General features: G+C 39.0%; 3 protein-coding genes across 7 annotated transcripts in view; 1 reads left to right on the forward strand and 2 right to left on the reverse strand.

Annotated features, from left to right (window-relative positions):
- Positions 1-2,454, forward strand: part of LOC109467940 — a 6,129-nt gene extending 3,675 nt beyond the window's left edge. For 2 of the 4 annotated variants that reach the window (XM_019766109.1, XM_019766111.1), the window contains exons 3-7: positions 59-133; positions 447-474; positions 710-928; positions 1,429-1,538; positions 1,936-2,454. In XM_019766109.1, coding sequence (XP_019621668.1) covers positions 59-133; positions 447-474; positions 710-928; positions 1,429-1,538; positions 1,936-2,076 — 573 coding nt within the window. In that variant the 3' untranslated portion in view covers positions 2,077-2,454. Of the gene's footprint in view, positions 134-446; positions 475-709; positions 929-1,428; positions 1,539-1,935 lie in introns of all 4 variants that reach the window. The other 2 variants (XM_019766110.1, XM_019766108.1) reach the window with 2 other exon arrangements.
- LOC109467938 (kelch-like protein 5) overlaps positions 1-13,704 on the reverse strand; it is a 124,366-nt gene extending 110,662 nt beyond the window's left edge. For both annotated transcript variants that reach the window (XM_019766107.1, XM_019766104.1), the window contains exon 1: positions 13,604-13,704. The gene's annotated coding sequence lies outside the window, so the exon portion shown is untranslated. The remainder of the gene's footprint in view (positions 1-13,603) is intronic.
- A 4,963-nt stretch (positions 13,705-18,667) lies between these two features.
- The window catches only part of LOC109467759 (progestin and adipoQ receptor family member 3-like), a 2,299-nt gene continuing 120 nt past the window's right edge, over positions 18,668-20,846 (reverse strand). Inside the window, exons 2-6 of the mRNA XM_019765810.1 lie at positions 20,535-20,687; positions 19,770-19,882; positions 19,569-19,665; positions 19,128-19,218; positions 18,668-18,792 (exon numbers count right to left, since the gene is read on the reverse strand). Coding sequence (XP_019621369.1) covers positions 18,668-18,792; positions 19,128-19,218; positions 19,569-19,665; positions 19,770-19,882; positions 20,535-20,687 — 579 coding nt within the window. The remainder of the gene's footprint in view (positions 18,793-19,127; positions 19,219-19,568; positions 19,666-19,769; positions 19,883-20,534; positions 20,688-20,846) is intronic.

Genomic DNA, 20,846 nt, shown 5'->3' on the forward strand with positions numbered 1-20,846 from the left:
ACAGTACTTTCTGGAGTACACCTTCACTGCATCAGACCAGTGCCCGCTTGACGGCCTGGTTACAGGCACGGCCGATGCACTGACCCAGGCCATGTCCAACGTGGAGAATGGAAAACTTCTGTTCCTCTTCAAAGTAAGACTCCAACTATGTTCGGTATTTTTGCTGCACATATGCTTTGTATAGCCAAGGACATTAGAATGTCCTTGGTATAGCATACCGTGGGGCATTGGTTTATACTACATTGTAAATTATAGCAATCTTGCTTCTGCATTTGTCTCTTACTATGAAATTGCATGTAAATGGTAGGGGTTGTGGTCCTTTGGATGGAACGGACACCCTGCCACATCCCATTAAACAATACATGATATGCTAGTTGGCTACTTTGTACTTTCTTCTTTTGTGTTGTGAAATTTTTTTTAAAAATGGCACGTTTATGTCCCCTCAGGTCTTGGCAGAACCCAAACTTATTGCAGGTGAGACTCAAGTTTTTTGGATATGTTATATTCAGCTTCAACATTTCTGAATTAATGAAATACAATTATTATTGTGTGATGCACTGGCTTTTTGTACATTTCTCTGCACATCTCCAAACTTGAGAAAACCACTAAATGTTAAAGAATTCCATTTTTTGTCAGATTTCTATGCATCGTCCTGTAGTTCAGCATTCTGACTGTCTGTGAAACATTTCTAATAATCACGTATTTCAAGTTGTCCAAGCCAGCGATGCTGCTGAGCTGGACTCTGCCCTGACCAAGAACCCTGCCCCAAGTATCGGCCAGCAGGTGCAGGTTCAGTGTGTTCCACTCCGTCCTTACGAGGCATTCGCGAAGGAGGTTCTCGGAGTCGAGACATCCTTTCAACAAACCAAGGAATGGGCCGCCGGTCCAGGCCAGTTCTACTGGCTGACCGTTGATGTCGAGTACATGGGTAAGGAGTCCTCTTCATCACATTATTTCATTATTACATTACTATATGTGGGAACATGATTTGTATAATTCAAGAACAAATTTCATAGCTCTTGTATGAAAGGAAATTCATACATGTGACACACAGAAAGACAGAAACATTAACAGGCATCAATTACATGCATGTGCACCTGTGCACCTCATTTTCCTAAGAAGGCAATGCCAAAACACCTTTATATATATATATATACAATTTGTAATTAGTTAACAATAAATGATAAGAATTTTACATTTGTGACATGTATATCAAGTCAACACCATCAAAAATACATGTATATTTTGTGTAACTTAAATACATTATGGTATCATTTGCATAGTGCTAGCAGTAGAGAATATGTGTGGTCATGGATATTGGCCGTGGATTATTCTATTGGAAAAGTTTACAAATGATCCATTATTAGTTTTCACATACATTTTGTACAAAATGTTGTAGTAAGTTTTCTTCATGACATTGTCTCCAAGGTATGACACAGGAAGAACTTTTTGGGATATGGAAACAGGAGGCCATGGCAGCACTTGGTGTCATGGAACAAGATGGTGCCAAGCTCTGGAAGGTTCCGACAGAGAGGAAGGTAATATAGTATGCTCAACTGGTCATGACAAAAGATGCTGCAGCAAGTATCATTGTAACTTAGGGACCTGTATCTCTTAGCTTTATGTACGTGTAGTGATTCCGAATTTCAAAGGGGCTATATGTGTACCTGACAGCTCTTTTGAAATTACACATAGTACAAAATGTAGTAAGACTGAGAAAGGTTGGTTTGTGTCATTGCTACATTACATGTACACCAGCATCAAAAATAGCAAAGTGGAAAGGTCAGACGGTTCGCACATGTAAAAGATAACATTTCTTATCTTCAACAATTACAGCCAAACTATACACAGCTGTGTAATTCACCCCTACTTACACCTTTTGGTGTTGGATCACAGAAGAAAATACACTTAATGTTTGTGTTGTGTTATACATAGGTGATCATTCTGGCAAAGATGCCAACTCCAGATGTGCTTGATAACACCTTCATGGCGGGACTGCCAATGTTCAACCAGATGGGGAACCAGACACATATCATCTGCAAACCTGTCCTACCATTCAAGTCCAGTACTACATAGCCTGCCTTCAGACAGGAAAAATCTATCAATCAAAAAGTCAAGTGTGACGCTCACAATTAGGAGTACATTGTAATAAGGGTGGCATAGAACTTTCCTATACCTGATTTAAGTATCTTGGGAACAGATCTTGCAGGTTAATGTTCTTCCACATTTTGCAGTTTTATATGACATTGTCCACGTCCTCAAAAGTCTAAACCAGGATCATGCATTTAAAGTAGTTCCGAATATGAATTAAGTCAGAGGTGAAGTTATATTCTGGAATTTAAGGTGCCTTTAAAAAAACAACATTGTATTTATATATGTAATACTACTATGTAACACAGTCACGTGCATCCTTAAATAGAAAAAGAATTAAATCTCTGGATCATCTTCAATGCACTCCTCTTCAACTCTTAATTTTAACCTACTGAAATACTTGTAATGAGATTTACCTCAAAATGGTTACGCACCAAAAGTCAGCAAGATAACAATCAATTTGTCCACTTTTCATTGTTTGAAAAAAAAAAAGGGTTTTCATGCAAAAAAATCACTGCAGCTGCACACAGTTAAATAATCTTACATTTGAGTAAATTTTGACACTAAAATTACCATGTACATGTACATTTCCCATGTGTGTATGCACTTTCTTCATTGTAATGTAAGTCATTTCACAACACACAGGAGAAATTGTGAAGGAAAGTGAAATATGTCTCCAAATATTTTCCCCACCCACAAAGATGAAATGTTCTCCACGTACAACTCGAAGTCTATGATAAATTACAGACACAACTAGTCAGGGTCTTTCATACACAACTCTTGGCCTCTTGTCTCTTAGTTGATGATATAGGGACTTATTTAAGCAGCTGAGGACCAAGGTGTGCCTTGTGGGACATGTCTCTGAGTGCCCCCTCCTCTCACTGCGACAGCTAAGTCCTTTGTTCCCCGTTTTCTAATACGAGTATACAGTCTTGGCAAGCTCTACATGTTTCAAAGTAACGTCAGGATTAATGTTTAATACAGACAGGGTTATAGTTATAACACAATGTAATAAAACCTGCAATTACTGAATGCAAAGAAGCCATTCTTTCAGCCAACTTACATGTACATGGTAAATTCGTAACGTCAATTTATTTTTAACATACATTTTGTAACTTGTAGCTCATGAAAACCTAGCACTGCAAATTCATTACGTTCAAAGCACTTTGACGTTTATGTGCTAACTTGAGGGGAGATGTGTAGTGAAATGGAGAAAATCGGACTCCACTAAGACTGTGATTTGTGGAAATGTATTGACGCAAAATAAGTTATAACCAAAGGAGTGCAGATAAGTAGGAAATTTGTTTGCTTCCAAATATTATCAAAAAACTTTTTAGGTAGGAGCCTCAAATTTAGGACATCAAGCATATCTAGATAAAGATATATTTTTAAATAATGCAGGCCAACAAATTAATCATAGATTAAACACCAAAAGCAGTAATTAACATATACTTCATCATCGAAGTTCATGCTAAAGATCTGCTCAGGCCTGTGACACGCATAGGAAAATATATAGGTCTAAACATACATACTTTTTCACCAAGACTTAATAAATGAGTCACTTAGACATTATTAAATGTGTGTACATATCCTCATTCACTCCAGCTGTTATACACTTAGCTTAACAAAGAGTGCTTTACATTATTTTTACAAGGTATGTAACAACAATAGATACCTTCCATCTACAATAGCTACAAAACAAACAGGTCTCCAGTGTATGTGCAATCAAATGTCATAAAACACTGCCATGTGCCTAGAATATTACATCTGGGAGCTTTGGGACATTGTAAACCAGGAAGAATGAAAAACTAGAAATTAAAGCAGCAGCCGAGGTATCAATCCATGCTGGAGATTTATGGCATAATCAGCACAGCGGGGACTTGCCTTTTGCTGCCCTCATGTTTCTTTTATTCCTGTAATAAATATCTCATGGGCGAAACAACGCTGCAACATGCCGTGTAGCAGTAATCCACCCATACTATCACCCCCTGGTACGGATTCAGAGAAGGAAATAATTCTTGTTTATTACTGGGAAAAGGTTGCTTCTGATGTGGCCATTGTCAAATATAGACTTGACAATGTAACCATATGCAAGAGATATGTATGTGGTAGAATATTCATTGGCTCAAATTTCCTCAATACCAGTATTACCTTGTTGGAAATAAAACACTGAATATAACTGTATTTAACATGTAACTGGTGAAACATAGTCTCTACAACAGACTATATTCTGTTGTGCTATTAAACCCCTTCATTTTGAACAAGAATCTGTTGGCAAGTTTTTCTGACCAGCTCTTAGTTTGCTTCCACAAGTTCCAGCAGCATCTACAACTACTGACTCATGAGCATGACATGAATGTTGAATCAGCCTTATACTCTGTTATGCAACTAAACCCTTCTGTTGCCAACAAGAATCTGGCAAGTTTTTCTGACCAGCTCTTAGTTTGCTTCCGGCAGTATCTACGACAGGCTGATGAGAACACATATCTCCCCAGAGTCCTGGCCTGAAGGCTGGATCTTCTCCAGCCTTGAAGCTGCTGATCCACCGACAATAATGCACCTTCTGACTCATGCCTTGGTGTATTTCTAATCCAGTCTATAAAACTTTGGGTACTTGATACAAGGATAGAAGGCATCTATGTAAATATATGGAACACTTCAAATTTTATGTGCAGGCGTCTACAAAAAGTCAGGCAAACAATCTCATGATTTGTGCTGTCAGCTGGCTGCATTGAAAACATTTGTGTATGGGGTGGGGGAGGGAGGTTGTTGAACTAGACAGGCTTGCTTGCTTTCTTCTTCAGATACATGGATGATGGATTTCTCTCCCTCTCTTTTGTAGACTTTACCACAGTCACTGGTCTTGCCAATCTTCCTTTGGTGAAATAAAAATGCTTTCTGTGAACTCCTGCACTTCACAGACATTACGAAGAACCACTGCCAGAGATCTTGACTCCAAACTTAGTGGCCTTTCCACCGTCTAACCCAAATGGCATCATATAATGCACCTGTTCATATGTCTCAGGCCAAGAGGTCCAGTTCTGTAGACAGTCTGTCTCACCAACAACTCAGTTGAAACAAAAACCCTGACCTATGGGGTGAAATGTACGCTCTTGTGATATGAACCGTAGGTACTTGAGGAAGTGTACCATAATTCCTTCTTATTGTTCTGTTATGGGTTTCTGGTGGATCCTTGTAACATTACTATACCCACCTAAGGGTATGTGATGAAAAGTTAACTTTATGATTTTGGTGAGCCTAACACATATTCGACAAGTGTGTGCTGTGTCTCAGCACAACCCACAGAAATGGTCATCAAAGTTTTTCCCTTTTTCTTTACATTTGAAGAAAAAGAATATTTTCTTTACTACATGTAGTAATTGACTTGTGCCTGGCAAAGATTGGATTCATATATTACTATTCTTTACTTTCATGATCATATATTGAAAAGCATGTTGAGTTTAATTGTTCATATTATAATTGGAAAGTTTAAAATCTGAACTAAAAACAAAGGAAGGTGTCTGTAAATAGAGACCATCTCACACATACATTGAAATGTTGGGCATTCTGACTCATTTCTGCAAATGTAAAACTGCATTAACTTTGTCCAATATAAGTCTTTTATTGATGCATGGTAGTTTGTATTTGTTAAAACAGCATAAGTCAGAAGCCTGTATCAAAGTGTACTGTATTTCTTATGAAAATGAAAATTTGCAAATATGGTCCAGTGGTGATCAAGCAGGGGCTCAGTCATACTTTTTTAGCATAAACATATCGACAGAGTTAGGGAGAAATGCTGCATGCTGTCAACACTTCTGAGGAATACATAGCTCACAAGAGCCCCCTGTTGACCATAAAGAACACTGCAGAGCTTTTGGATCATACAAGGTATCAGTAATAAAAGGTGGGGAAAAGAAAATGCAAAACTGGTAGCTGACCAAGGCTGTTAAAAGACCATAATGTGCTGTGGTGATCATAAGTTGGACAAAGTGTATGTAAACACATGAAATAAACATACATGTACATGATTGTACATTCATGTGACTTGTTCCATTAAAAAGCATAACGCATAACTGAAAATACAGACACCACAAATATATTTCATAGAAATACAGGTGGCATGTATCATCATCATTTAGTCAGGTATTCAGGAGTCCAAACAAGAAGTCTTCCCGTAAGTTTCTAGTTACTAGTAAGGTTATAACTCGTCAGTTACTAGTTAGCCTGGTTGTCATCCTCTGTAGATACTAGTGGTAGCCAGTGACAATAGGGAGCTGATGGCAACTACGGAGAATGGCAACCAGGCTATGCTACATGTAGCAGTCGATATTATCATAGTCATAAAGCCAAAACTATGTGCACTTTTTACCTGACCTGCTAGGCGGCGTTAATGGCATGGTGACATGATCGGTGAAACTTAAATGGTATAAGAATGCAGTTTTGACCAATTAGAGAGACAAGCTAAGAATGTAAACCGTACACTCAACACCCTGCGATACTGTATATCTCCATCTGGCAATCAGTCATTGGAATATTCTGACCATTTCTCTGCTATCACCAAAGATAAAGCTCAACTCATAAGCATGGCATGAATGTTGAATCAGCACTTAAACTATGTCCCAGTCTTCACAACCAATATTTCTCAACAATATTTACCAATGACTTTCATAGACCAAAATAAAATGTATCAATCATGACATTCTCCAAGGCATTTTGACATGTTTTTGTTAGAGCCATTGTTAAGAACTGTCATTATAATAAAATTAACATATTACATTAGATGCTTCAAATATCATCTTTTATTACAGTAGATACATAATGCGTGATTGTATGTGTAGTAATATAACCTTTTTTCCAAAATAGAGACAATATCCCATAATGTAAAATTACAGATGAATCTTGAAAGATAAACATGAAAAAATCTCTGAGCTACATGTCTCTACAGTTACTGTGTTTGCAGCTTCCTGTATATGTTACCTAATCTGTAATTTGGAAACCATTCTATCTAACCATTCAGTCATTGGAGGGCAGCAACAATCTGAACGAATGCAGACTATCCAGGATGGTAACAGGGCTACATACGACACGCTCAGTACTAAAATTATCAGCGTCAGTCTCATCCTCGGAAGTTCCACATATTTACTAACCAGGCATACACAAAATGCCTTCCTATTTCCACAGAAATTAGACCTGCAGAGACAAACATGTACAGTGCGTGTATGGCTGGGCTTGGTAAATATACTGTTGGAATAGTGCTGTGTACCAGTTCACTGGCACATTCCCTTTTTGTTCAAAACCTTCTATAGATCGCAAAATCTGTGCTGCAAAATGAAGAAAACATCGCCATCGGGCATCGTCAAGTGTCGGCCTCCATCTTACGTGGCCACAATTTTGCCCAGACAACATTGCAAGGTTGCCAACATGCAATTCTATACATGCCATGTGTTTAGCTCTAGACTTACAAGTCCGGACTTCAACCTAAGCCCCTGGACTTGAATCCAGACCTGAACCTAAATGTGGGTTTGGGTACACGTCACTATGTTGGAAGTACTGACAACTCCGTGCTGGAAATAGAGACCCAGATGAATAATACAGGAAAGGGAAAAGCAGTCTGGTAGAGAAGATAACAGGCCGTGCCTACATTAGGGCTGGAATGGAACAGTAACTAAGTCAGCTCCTATTAAGATAGGGAAATTTGACAGGTTGATCTAGATCTCCCCTTGACTTGGGGTCAAAATACATTTATGGGTTAAAGTTGGTAGACAGCAATAGCAAACTATGGAAACTTTTGCAAGCAAAAGATGTAGCTTTTTTTAAACATCAATTGCTGCATATTCTTCTGCCTACAATGTATCTTTCCCATCTCTTGTTGCAGAGTAATGCTTATTGCTATGGTGAAAAAATTGTGGTTTATTGCAAGTCACTTCTCGGAAAATTCATGATGTTAGGCATTCTACGTCGATGAAGGTTAGACATCCAGGTTAGACATCCAGGTTAGGCATTCTACTATCTTCTTTTAGATGATGATATCAATAAAATATCATTCTATGTTTCTAAATTCCAGACATAACAGTATTGTCAAATACAAGTTTTGGCCTTTTTAGAAAGTTTCTGCAACCTTGCCCAAAAGAAGCAGTACCGGATTAGAAAAAACAGGAACAATATGGATCCTTCAGTAAACAGATTGGAGCCAAAGTAAATCATTTGTAAATATCCCGTTGCTGTAGGAAAATCCTCTCACTTACACAATGTATTTGTACTGCAGACATTCAACACAATATAAACACACTGTGTCAGCAACCCAGATATATCACAGACAACAACAACTTGCTTTTGTCAACAAAGGAATCCTGTGCATATAAGGAGGATTCCAAATCAGTTGCAGTTTCCAGGTTAAAAATAACTTCTTTTGTAAAAAATACAGTATAATAGTCTAAATTACTCTAAAATCACGAATCCATGGCAACAATTGCACATTTCTCATGCAGACATTCTATAACAATATTACATGTGTATATCCATAAAGATATTTATGACTCAATTATAGAAAAATCAGCCACATTAAAGATGTTGGAAATAAGGTTATTGGAAGTCAACTTTCCATTCATAATTTAGCAATAACCACATAAAAATTCAATGACTTTGCCAAAGAAAATATTGAATGCACAAAATCTCGGCACCCTGTAAGATACTTCAGAATCTGTTTTACTGAAATATCAGGTAAAATATCACACATCTTGCTGAAAAGTTTGCTATAATACTATAAATATTAGCTGAGTGTGGATCTAATAACATCATTTCATGGCACACAGCCACGACGTTCTCTGACATTTCCTGGCACATAACTCCATACTTAATGTCATTAAGTACACATTTCCAGCACCGGTGCCCAACCTTTTAGCAGTTTTAGGGTGCATCACATAAGGGCTGGTCTCAAATGTTCACAAGTCATACTAGTCCCCGAGTGTATACATATACATGCATTTTGTTTAGAAATCACGTACAGAAGTTAGTTATGAGAAAAATCATTAACAGCATTTGTAAATTGTAGGCTGACAGATCTTATAAAGTTAAGGATATGCTGAACTGATCGAATCAAAACAAGTGGGGAAAGTTTGTACCTAGGTACATACAGTTGTGGGGAGTGAAGGTAGTCATCTTTTTCTCACCGTACTCTTTAACTTCCTTTTGCTACAGTACATCTTTACTTATAAATGTCCAAGAACGCAAGAAGGGAATAAGATGCTATGGCCTAGGTAACTACTGATCGTAATCTAAGGTCTTAATCTTTGCCAGCAAAATGGCAAACGTCTCTCCTGGAAATTACATGATACAGCAGTAACAGTTTGTAAATCTTAGCCTTTTTTGGACCACCCCCAGGAGCCGTTATCATGATTGCACATCAACTGCTGCTTTAGGAACCCTTGTGGGATGGTGACTAATGTAATCATGTGTCCAGGCACTAGACTGGATAGTTTTTTAATTCAATTAGCTACAACTTCATTGAGTTTTACCTTGGCCCAGTGCTTGTTATATTACTCCCATAAATTGCTAGTTTCTTCTGCCAAAGGTTTTGTCATTGATTTTTCCCAATACAATGTTGCCAGACAAAATCTGATGGCATTGCAGTACAGTCTTTCATTGTGACACAACATAAATACATGTTGTACCAGTACACCTCTCTACCTGGATGTTACAATTCTTACAATGTGACCTTGAATGATACTGGTATCCCAAAACTGCAGCTGCATGTACACTGAAACAACTTCAGGGTAAAACTACGAAAGATGAATATAAGTTTCCAAAAATTGCATTTGAAATTGTCAGAAGTCCCTATACTGTAATAGTATTAACATTGGGATCATCACAACAACACAAGAAAATAAACTTACAAGCATATCTAGATCTTCCCTGCAATCCAAAAAGTTCCCACATTTTCCCTATCAATACAGCTTCAGTCTTTTTAGCATCACTTGCAAGTTACAATTGTACTTGTAGGAGAAGGCAGCAGGAAGAAGGTTAAACAGGCCAACCAAACCTTTTACAGATGATTCAAGATCAGTGCCTCTTTTCTCCCGACCAATTTTCTGCGAGAACCTTATATCGTATGTATAGATCTTCTCCAAGGTCTCATTTCCCCCGACACCCTTTCCCATCACTCCACACATCTATAAATGTTCACCGCTAGCTGGGAAACCATCCAACCCACAAGTAGGGATTGAAAACCCATCAGCATCCAGATTAAACTCCAATAAGACAGATGTCCCCTTTATATTCTCTGCGCTCCTTGTGTCCATCTTTCCCTATCGATTTTCACCAAGATTACCCCCTTCTTTGTCTCCTCTCTACAATGCGAGTGGGTGATCGTAACTATTGCAGTCTTGATTTTTATGGTAGCCCTGTCAAATGATTGCTGGAAAATCAGATTTTGATGCAGTATACTGTAGATGACTGTATGATGAGTGTATGATGTGCTACTGTATGATACATGTATGTAATGATAAAATACAGTACAGTTAAACATGACAATGAGAGACAGTTGGACTGTTAAGGTGGTTAACCCCATTTGTAGACATGAAGCAATCAGTGGGTAGATCATCATTCTGGCAGTTTTACACAGTCACAGCTCCAATCACTCGAACTCACTCCAATACTACATGTACTTGGCAAGTACATTACAAGTAACTTGTATACATGTACCAATAGAGGTAAAACCTTAATTAAAAACATTTAAATTCTAAGTTATATCCTGGATAAAACTGATGATGATACTTGATGAGGACACTAACTTAAGTTAGCTTCAGCCAGAAAAAGGTTTATCTCCAAACAGCAGCTTGTTGTTGATCCACCTGTCTCCAGTCTCTGATCCTCATGCGACATGTTCAAACTCACCAACATGTTCTTTCTTTGCTTCAGGCAACTTCGTTGTGGTGAGTGTGACAAGTTCACAGGAGCATGAAGTCTTGGGGAAGAATGTTCTACATAACTGTGGTCTCTGCCCTACACAGTGTCAGGGCTAGAGGGAGGGGATACCTAGAGTACTGCTGTCAAGATAAATTACAGCAAAATGTGACAGTCTTTTTACTCAAAAATCTCTTGAACTTGGAAAGTGATAAATGTGATACAACTGATTTCAGTAACAAAAACGGTATTGTACAATACATTCTATGTACTATGATTATATTATTTTGCAAAATAAGATGAAGGCCAAAATAACAAATTTGAAGAAAAAGACTAAGAAAAAGGACTGTAAGGACCAGCCTGTGCCAATATACAATAATAATGAATAAGTTTTGTTCTTGAAAAATACATTGTTATGTTAGATGGAATATGCTATTGAAATATGAAGCAAGCATCAAAGAAATTTAATTTTACCCAAGAGAGTTACATCTTTTAAGAAAATCAGACTGGAAGAAAATGTAACATATGGGATGCAATTGTCTGCTGTATTTTCAAAATGACCAGGGTTAACAAATACATAATCTGCGAGCACACAGCGTGATAAAAAATCAATTCTACATTATCGACAAAGCTCGGGCCAAGGAACAATTCAATAAGAACTTCCCGTCGATGGTGACAAATCAAAGTTCAACCTTGTTCCCTGATTAAACTATTCCTAGTGGTGTCTGGGCCGTAAAGAATCAATGATATAGGCCAGCCAGGTCCCTATAACCTGGAAACAGCTCAATTCAGTACACTTTAATCTGTATACAAGTTTACTCTGTCATTTTTGGAGGAAGATGTCCTGAGAGTGAGAGGTAGAAACGCAAATTTCACTACAGTACAACTGTACATACAATAATAAAATATGGAAAAATATCAGCACACCAAAATGAGGAACCAAGTTGGTAAATACAGGCTAAATCAATAAAGGAAGTTTCACAATGTCAACACCATCTGACAACAGTATACAGGGTATCGTAGTATGTAGAAATAATTTTTTTAATGGCTGAAGGGAACCATGTACTACTACTAGTATCAACCTTCTTTCTGTAGATGTAGTCTTTTGGAGACAAATTGTTTTAGGCAGAGTAGGGAGAATATATATTATATTATATTATATTATATCCTATCAATATTATATTATATAATATTGATAGGTGGCAGGGTAAAAATTTTTATAAAACATACTGCCTGACATTTGATGCATATGCATTGTACAGTCACTGTAGTACTAATTCCAAGCAATTCTGTAATCTGTAAACACAAATAAAGATATCTAATACAACTCCACATTACTCCTTCCATGGCTTCTGTACGTCAATCAATCCTTGGTTCACTGGTGACCAGGCAATAAGGTCAAACCTTATACATGTATTCCTTTATCTGACATTTGAAGATATCAACCAGTTGACTGGGTTTGGTCCCTGCTATTGACACAGAACAATTAGAGGTTAAACCACAGGCCTGCTACCCAGTGGGTGGAATGACCGTGTGTGTTCTGCATAACATGTTTCAGGGGGCTGTAAAGGGATAAAAACAAGACAAGATCGAAGCATGGATCTTTATAATAAAAATCAGAGCATCCCTTTTAGCAGAATTCTTGGAAAATACAACTGTTCAACATATTGTATGTAATCAGTTTTGATTATTAAATTACATCAATTTCAAGTGTGCAATCTAATAACTCCAGCTTCTCTCGGTTTCGAAGGTGCTACACATGCAGAAGTCATAATCACGGTACATATATAACAGTCACGTGTGTAACATAAGTTCTGGTCTCCAGTACAAGCAGGAAGTAACATACAACAAGCATAAACAAGGATATCATGTGGCCAGGAAATGTGATCCCAGCCCATAGTATACATGCGTTTGTGATGATTCAGCATCTCAATTCACAATTGAAGTCAAGATATTTGTAGACTACATTAACCCATTGTACGAAAAATAGACCTAGCATTCATTCTTGTTATGTATTTGGTTCTACAAGATTCATTCAATTTCAAAAACATTTGCTGTACAGTACACTTCCATAATTTTGCAATGAATGAAATACTGCATCAAAAATATAATGTAAACCACAGTTCAATGAAGAAGTGCAATGGGAAATTATCAACGTTAATCGCAGAGAACAAACAAAGCACTCCAGAAGTATCGTACTTTCTGTATACACCAAAACCAAAGCGACATAAACAAACGACAAAGTACAAGAGGCCGTGCCCTCTTCATTGTCTGTAACGGTGCACATAAATACAACTGGCAATGGATTCCGTAGTACAAACGTAAAGCAAGAACATAGAATTTGTTTTAGCCAACTTCTTCGTAAGTTGGCTAAAACCTTGAAGTTAACATAAGCTTGATCTTTTTACATATTATTCGATGATTTGCAGCAAACTTGCAACCCATTTCTTCAATCGAGTGCTTCAATCACCCCCCCCCCTTCCTTTCCAAGCTCACCCTGGCATGTATTTTTGTACCTCTTACTCTTCGCACATCTAAATACTCAAGTGGATACTCTAAAGTATTTCAGGTATGACGGACATTAAGTGAGGGATAAGTGTAAGTAACTTACCAATTACGAGGCGAGGTCAGAAGAAGGCTGGAAGGAAACAGAGCTCTCGGTTGTGGGAATCGATCGCACCGGGACCACTTTCCCTGATGAGATGTTTTGATGTATTGCGCAAGTCCTCTGCGCAGGGTAAAGCGCCACCTTGCGACATTGTTTCGAAACGCAGTTTTCTGCGCTCGACTAATTACCAAGCAGATGTGGGGGCAGAAAATCGAGACGTTATATGACTGCTTCGTTTTAATGACAACATTAAGCCTAGGTTAACTGGTCAAGAGGGTGGCAACAATGATATTATTTGACCCCCGTGCAAATACCACGTTAGCCATTGGCACTACTGGAAATATGGATAAGTTTGGGTAGTCAAAGATCGGATTTGGCCAACATAGAATTTAACTGAGGATCTGGGTTCAAATCCCTGATAGGCTCTAATTTTCTGAGCTTTGGAAAGGTACCTAACACCCATTTTTTTCTCACTACACTTGGGTGAAAATGAATACCAGGCTTCCTCCGACCTACCGACGTCCTCAAAACGTGCGCCTAAAGGCGATATGCACAAAACTGGTCTGCTAACGCTAAAGGCGGTTTCCTAAATATGCGAAAAAACGAAATGTCATGCTTGAACACACAAACCTGTTTGAGAGCCATTGTTCTGACAATTCTTCACCACCTTCAGCCCTGTCTCAAGCAGGAAACAATCCGTCTTCGTCTGTGTTCCTGTATTTGAATCTAACCTGATGGGGTGAGTGGATATTTTATGACTGACGTGTCACGATTTACAACAGGACAAGGTTGAAGTTAACGTCCAGTAGTAAATCAGACCACAGTTTAGCGATATACATGGCGGGGAGGCTGAATGAATGAATGAATGAATGAGACCTTCTCAATTTACACCGGACGTTGAAAATGTTAGCCATAGTCAAGTAGCTCTGCTTCTGACCTTGAGTCTTGGAAAGCTTCTTAGAAGTCAGCCTCCTTGTTTTATACCATAACATGCCACCTACCAAGACAGTCGGATATTTTTTCTTTCGTCGTTATTTTTATCTAAAATTCAAAAACTCTGTTTCTGTCTTATAGTTTCGTACTATTCGTACTATTTGACCAAATGTGTTCTAAAAAAAGACTTTCTTTCCGTTAAAAAGCAAAGCAGATTGTAGATGTCGCAAAAAAATAACTGCGTCACAGGTAAAATCCTTCAGGCTAAATTATTACCGTCTGATTGCGTGATAACCTGTGACTGTGGCAAACTCGTTCTGCACAGAAAACCTGTCAACATTTTCGCCCAAAGCAAAGTAAAGTTAGGTCAAACCAGGCTGCATCGAGCCTATTATATACAAATGGCCTATTATATACAAATGGCCTTGGTTTGGTTAAAATACTGATTTCAGGAGTTTTCTGGACATCATGACTTCAGTAGAAAGATCAGTAACCATTTTGGTAATGGTAAACACAAAAAGGGGCAACAATTTCAGTCTGATGGTCCGAAGATTGTGTGACCTTGACGCCGCCCTTTTTTGCTGTCCTTCAGAACGCGCCGCTGCCTTGTGCTGTTTCTGGTCCTCCTGCTGGTAGTGGACTCGTCTGCGTGGTGGGGCCGCCGTCGCCGCCGCCGTCAGAACTGTAAGGAACTCTTCAAGCTACAGTAATTTCGTTTTCAAAAAGTACTAGTATGTCTATTTACGCATACCTGTCGCCGACACAACATTTTTTTTATTCGGGTCACAGAAAAAATTACAATCTAAGTGATGGCACAACTCAAGGACATTATACGTGTATAATTAACTCTTAACGCTTTAACTCTTGCCTGCCGGCGCCAGAGTAGAATACTCTCCACTGACCAGAAGTCTGCCTTTTCAGTAGACGAAAATAGTGGTGAAAGACAATCAACACAAACTACTTAAGCTTTTTGTTTGTTTCGTAGGCGGTACTTGCAGCTCCCCACCTCCGAGCATTTCCGGCACGACCATGTACAACTGCGCCGCTCCCTACGTGCCGGGGACTGTCTGCAAGTACAAGTGCAACAAGCCGACTTGGAGCGTGTTCGACTCCAGGTACAAGTGCACCAACAAATGCACCTGGCGCGGAACCACCACCAACTGTGAGTGTTCGCATGTGACGTCGCAACTCACAAGTACAAATAGCGACCACCGCTAGAGCGGATAGATTCAATATATATAGGACCTTTTCCACTAGGATAAAATTGTCCGGATCAAGTCGGATATTATAGCTTTTTTGGCTCCGGATCGAAGCTGGCTCGATCCAATTTTTTCCTAGTGGCAAAAGGACCCTAGTAAAATGAAAAAGGGGAGGAATAATTACCCATTGTCTGGTTCTCTGTACCCTGGGTGCCAAACTAGTATCGGGCCGTTAGCCATTTTCCTTCGGCAGCCAAGACCTGGCCGGGCTAGACTCCCCCGTAGCGGTAGGCGGGCGAAGTGCTCTTGGCTGCCGAAGAGAGGCCCGAAACGAAGGGAGGCCCAAGACGAGTTTGGCACCCAGGGTAGGTTCTCTGTAGATATCTAAGGCAAATCGAGAAATCTACTGACTAGATGGAAAATGGAATAACGTGTTTTCTATTTTATTACAGGCAAAGCCCCGCTCATTGGCTGATAAGCAGTGTGATTCCACCATGGCTGTGTGGTTTGCAACAACGTCTATGCTCGTTGTTTGAAAAAAAAGCGTACCCTTGATATTGCTCAGAAAGTGGCAAAACTGGGCTTAACCCAGTAGTCATGAAAACTTTTTATCGGTGTAACTTGCCAGATAAGGATATAGATATTGAATTAAGCAATATTGCATAAAATCTACCAATTGCGTAATGAGGGATTAGTCTTTATAATGAAGTTCGTGTTCATGATCCAGCTTTAAATATCGATTCAAACAGCGCAAACTGTGCATAGTGCAGTCTCAAAAACATCGATTTAACCGACAAACCAGTTTATTGCTTTCCAATACCTGCATATAATTTTCTTGTTTCTCGGACATTTTTCGCTGCAATAAAGACGCTATTAGACAATCAACCATGCTCTTTTTTTGTTTTCTTTATTTGTGTCTACTATATAGTGTTAGGCGTTCAGAAAGTTGATGTTTGGATATCTAGGATTTAGCTTACGTGAAATTTCTTCTGTACTGAAATACGCAGTTGTACATTCTTCTCTGAGATGTGGTTTCATATTCATAGATCATCTATGGATAAATTTATTCTAAAGAAGAGCCATCACAAGTATAGCACCATTGTCTTTATTGTATTTCAATATAAGGGAAAAATTATTTATCTAATTACTATGTCATGGTTTCTATGATTTTCATATTCGCTTTGTAGACTTTTGCTCATTGTCTATTTGCCATGGCAATTTGTACAAGTGAAGAACTTTCGTGGACGAAATATTTTATTGAAATGCCAGCATTTGAGACACACGTCGATGCAGCAACCCCCCTATCACCCGGTAGGTGGCGCAATTCTTACTGCAATGAGCGGGAACCTTCTGCCTGGGTTCTACCCTCCGTAGTTTCCGCCTGCTCCCTAATGTCGCTGGCTACATTAGGGAGCGGGCGGAAACTACGGAGGATGGCACCCAGGCTAGGGAATCTCATTCAGTCATTTCCATCACCAAAATTTGTTCTATCAAAGACGAAGTGCGCTGTGTATTGTAGGATTTACAGCCTAAGTACAAGTACATTCTTAACATTAGACATTTCTTTTATTGCACAGTTCGTATTGTGAAGTAACAGTATGTCTAAAGTTAATAAACCTAACATTAACCTTACTTTGTGAATCTCAAATGTATACTTCTATGGAATGGATCTGTTCTTAAAGCTCTTTCTGATACAGGGTAAGAAAGATACCTTAAATCTTTCTCGAAAGACTATACATTATATTGTGAGATTACAGGTCCTTCAAAAAACTACTTTCGATTAAGTTATCACATGCTTGTCAACTTTTGTATAGTAGAACATGTACGATGTACATGTAATAGAATGGGCTGCTATTTACTTGCATCACAATTCGTGCTTTGTCATGCTGTGTTATGTTGTGTCAGGCACCATTGTACATAGTATGGTGTTGTGTCGTGTCAAAGTCTGTAGTTGGACCTAGTTCGAAATCAAATCTACCTTTCTGTCTTGATCACAAAGTTGACATAAATATACATAATCTATCATATTAAAATGTCACATATTATTGCGTTCTTGCATTGAATCCGAATTATGACAATTTTAGAACTACACTACATAATGCATTGTTATTCCTGTTGTTAAAATGCATTGAAAAATATTTAAAAATGCATCGAAAAATATAAAAAGTGAGGTAATAGAAGTATGTCCGTCTTTAGATTACGATGACTAAATTGTACTTGTAGGAAGTAGGATAATAGGTCAATATCATTAGTTGTTAGATTGCAATACTAGGTACGTTCAGAGGTAGATTATTTCATCATTTAAGCCCAAGAGGGCTAAGTGGGTTAATGACAATACTATGGTAAAGTTAGCCATACTTATCTTCATCTTCTACTTGGGATGCATACACATGTACTAGATTCCGTGCAATACATGCGGTGTATCACTCTGCCTTAACGTTTGCGTTGAAGTCTTATAGTCAAGAAGGACCCGTAATGAATTAATGATATAGGATGTGGAGGTTACTTTTTGTTCATCTTAAGTTATTTAATAGACCACATTAGTCCAATTACATGGCTCATTTTCTCTAAAACACAAGTATTGCGAACCAAAGGAATTGTTAGATGAATATAGTAAATTCTATTGCTTTTACTGGTGTGTTTCTATTTGAGCATGATTGTATTACCGAAGATAGGTTATGTACCTACGATGTTGAATTGTTTTTGTCCGCTACGATATCGCCATACGTAGTTTTGAGTAGCTTATTCATTACGGCATGATTGTCGAGAAAAAACCGTCCTAGGTGCATCGTACGATATATGTGACCGGGGATTAACTTTGAACATACATTTGAGTTTTATTCCTTCTAGCCGTGAAATTTTCTTTGCGATAAAACTACACGCACATGTAATTGGACTGACGTGGTCTGGTAAAGCCGCTATGTCCCAGCAGACGTTAAGAACACGGGACCTTCTGTCGGAGCTGTATGAAGTCCAGCGCCGAGTTGTTGAAGTTGATGATCCCGCACAGCACCATCATGTGCCACCAGTGGTGACTCTGGCCCACATAGTCAAACCAGCCTGTACAGGAAAAAACATACAGGCGCTCAAAAAGAGCCAGTTTCTTCATGGGTGAACGGGATATTTGTCAGCCTCTCCCCTCCCTAAACTGTATCCTAGCAAAATCCTGACAGTTGATAAAAGTTCTTTAGAAAGTTTTGTCTCGAATCAGAAATTGTAACTTATCAAAAAGGGTGTAAATTGATAATGAATGACGCGAATCACATACAAAACAACTTCTGATGAGCTGGACAGTCGCAGATTCGATGCGCCAACTCTTAAGCTGAAACAAAGCTCTGTAACTGTTTTATGTTGTCTTGTTATTGTACGGCAGGTAACAGAGACGTTAGAGTTACCTGGGGCCAGTCTTTCCGGCAGTTGGGATGTATATGACACCAGACAGGCCAGGGAGTAAAACACCACTCCCAGGAACCGCTGACAGAAGTACTGTTGAATCAAATGATACATGAATTAGGGAAAGACTAGCATAGAGTAGGGAACTGAGTGTATGTTATAACTGCTTTGTCCCTCTGCGCCTCTTTATTGTTGTATTATGTTTTCTTTCAGCTTTAAACACATGAAATTTTATGTAGTAGTACAGCACAATACGAGTATTTTAATGGTTATGTACACTGATATTTGCAGCAAAAACACACAAGGTTACATGGCGGTTGAACATATGTGGTCTGCAGATTGTTTAGATATACGTCACACTAGAGGTAAATGTTTTAATGAAGAGTTAACCACTTGGCATTTGGTGTGATCTAAAATGCGAAAATGGTCAACAAGTGTGTTACCTGTCCGGTAGGGTGCCAGAAGCCTCCGTTGCTACAAATGGCATGTAATATTGGCACGGCACCATAGCCCCACTGCAAAGCTGTTAGCGTGATGCGTCTGTGGTGTAAAAAGAGAGTAAGAACATTTGTCAATGAATGTACCAATCCTGAGGATAGTTTTAAAAAACGCGTCACGAAAACACATGAGCCTGCAGTACCAACCTTTTCAGCACGGCGGCGTCTTGTGTCTGGCCGACCTCGTCGTCCTTGAACTCGACGGCCACGTTGAGCAGGAACAGCGACCAAGCCACAAAATGATGCATGTAAAAGTACCACTGCATGCGTGACGACAAAACAACAGATTTTGCGACGTCACAACTCATATAGACAACAAACACTGACACGTCATCATCACATGCGATGAACAACATCAAATTAAGGTCTAGGACTAGTTTGTACCAAAAATAAGCGCTGACTAGGCCACCGCAACAACGCATTTTGTCATCTCATAGCATCTTTTCATTTTATGATATTATGCAACCAAGTTATAAGGAAGTAATAGGCCCGTCACAATCTATTACAAGGAAAGAAGAATTAAATGGCAAAGTCTTTGGTGTCCAGTCTATCGAGGTTTGGGCGAGCTCTCTTCGGGTCTGTGGAAGTTTTCCGCCGCCCGGCCCAACCAGGCTGTCTTATACGTTGAAGGCAATGTATAAAACAGTCTGCTATACACCCGATTCAAGAATCGCAATGGCTAGCTCCCGGCAGAAGTTTTGTACAGGATAAGTTAACTCCTGTCCACCGCCTGGCGATGTCCTTGGTGCTGAAATGGGGGTTCTCAATGTAGACTTACAGTGTATTGCGATCACAGGGCTGAGACTACTCCTGTCGTTCAAAATATCCTATCAGGCACAAAACTCCTATCAATGGCCTAGTTGAACCGACCCAAACCGCGATACACTGGACACAAGGCTTGCTTCAACCTACATCGTCACAAATCCCGTAGTAGAGAATGATGAACTGGAAGCCGTGAACTCCGATGAAGATACCGAACAGGTCCAGCCTCAGACTGAACCCTCTCACTTCTGGAGACCGGTGGCCGCCGAAGATGTGACAGCAGGCAGATGTCAGTAGTGTCACCTACGTTAAAAAACACCATTTCCATTTTATTTTAGAATCCAAATTGATTAAGAATACAACACGATGTTTATCTATGTTATCATTTGAAATTTTGAAACAGGACATACATATTGCCGTGTAGGTATGTACATGAATGTATGTAGGCGATACAAATTTTTT

Source organism: Branchiostoma belcheri, unplaced genomic scaffold (assembly GCF_001625305.1).
Source record: "Branchiostoma belcheri isolate BF01 breed outbred unplaced genomic scaffold, Haploidv18h27 scaffold19, whole genome shotgun sequence".
NCBI classification, from domain to species: domain Eukaryota; kingdom Metazoa; phylum Chordata; class Leptocardii; order Amphioxiformes; family Branchiostomatidae; genus Branchiostoma; species Branchiostoma belcheri.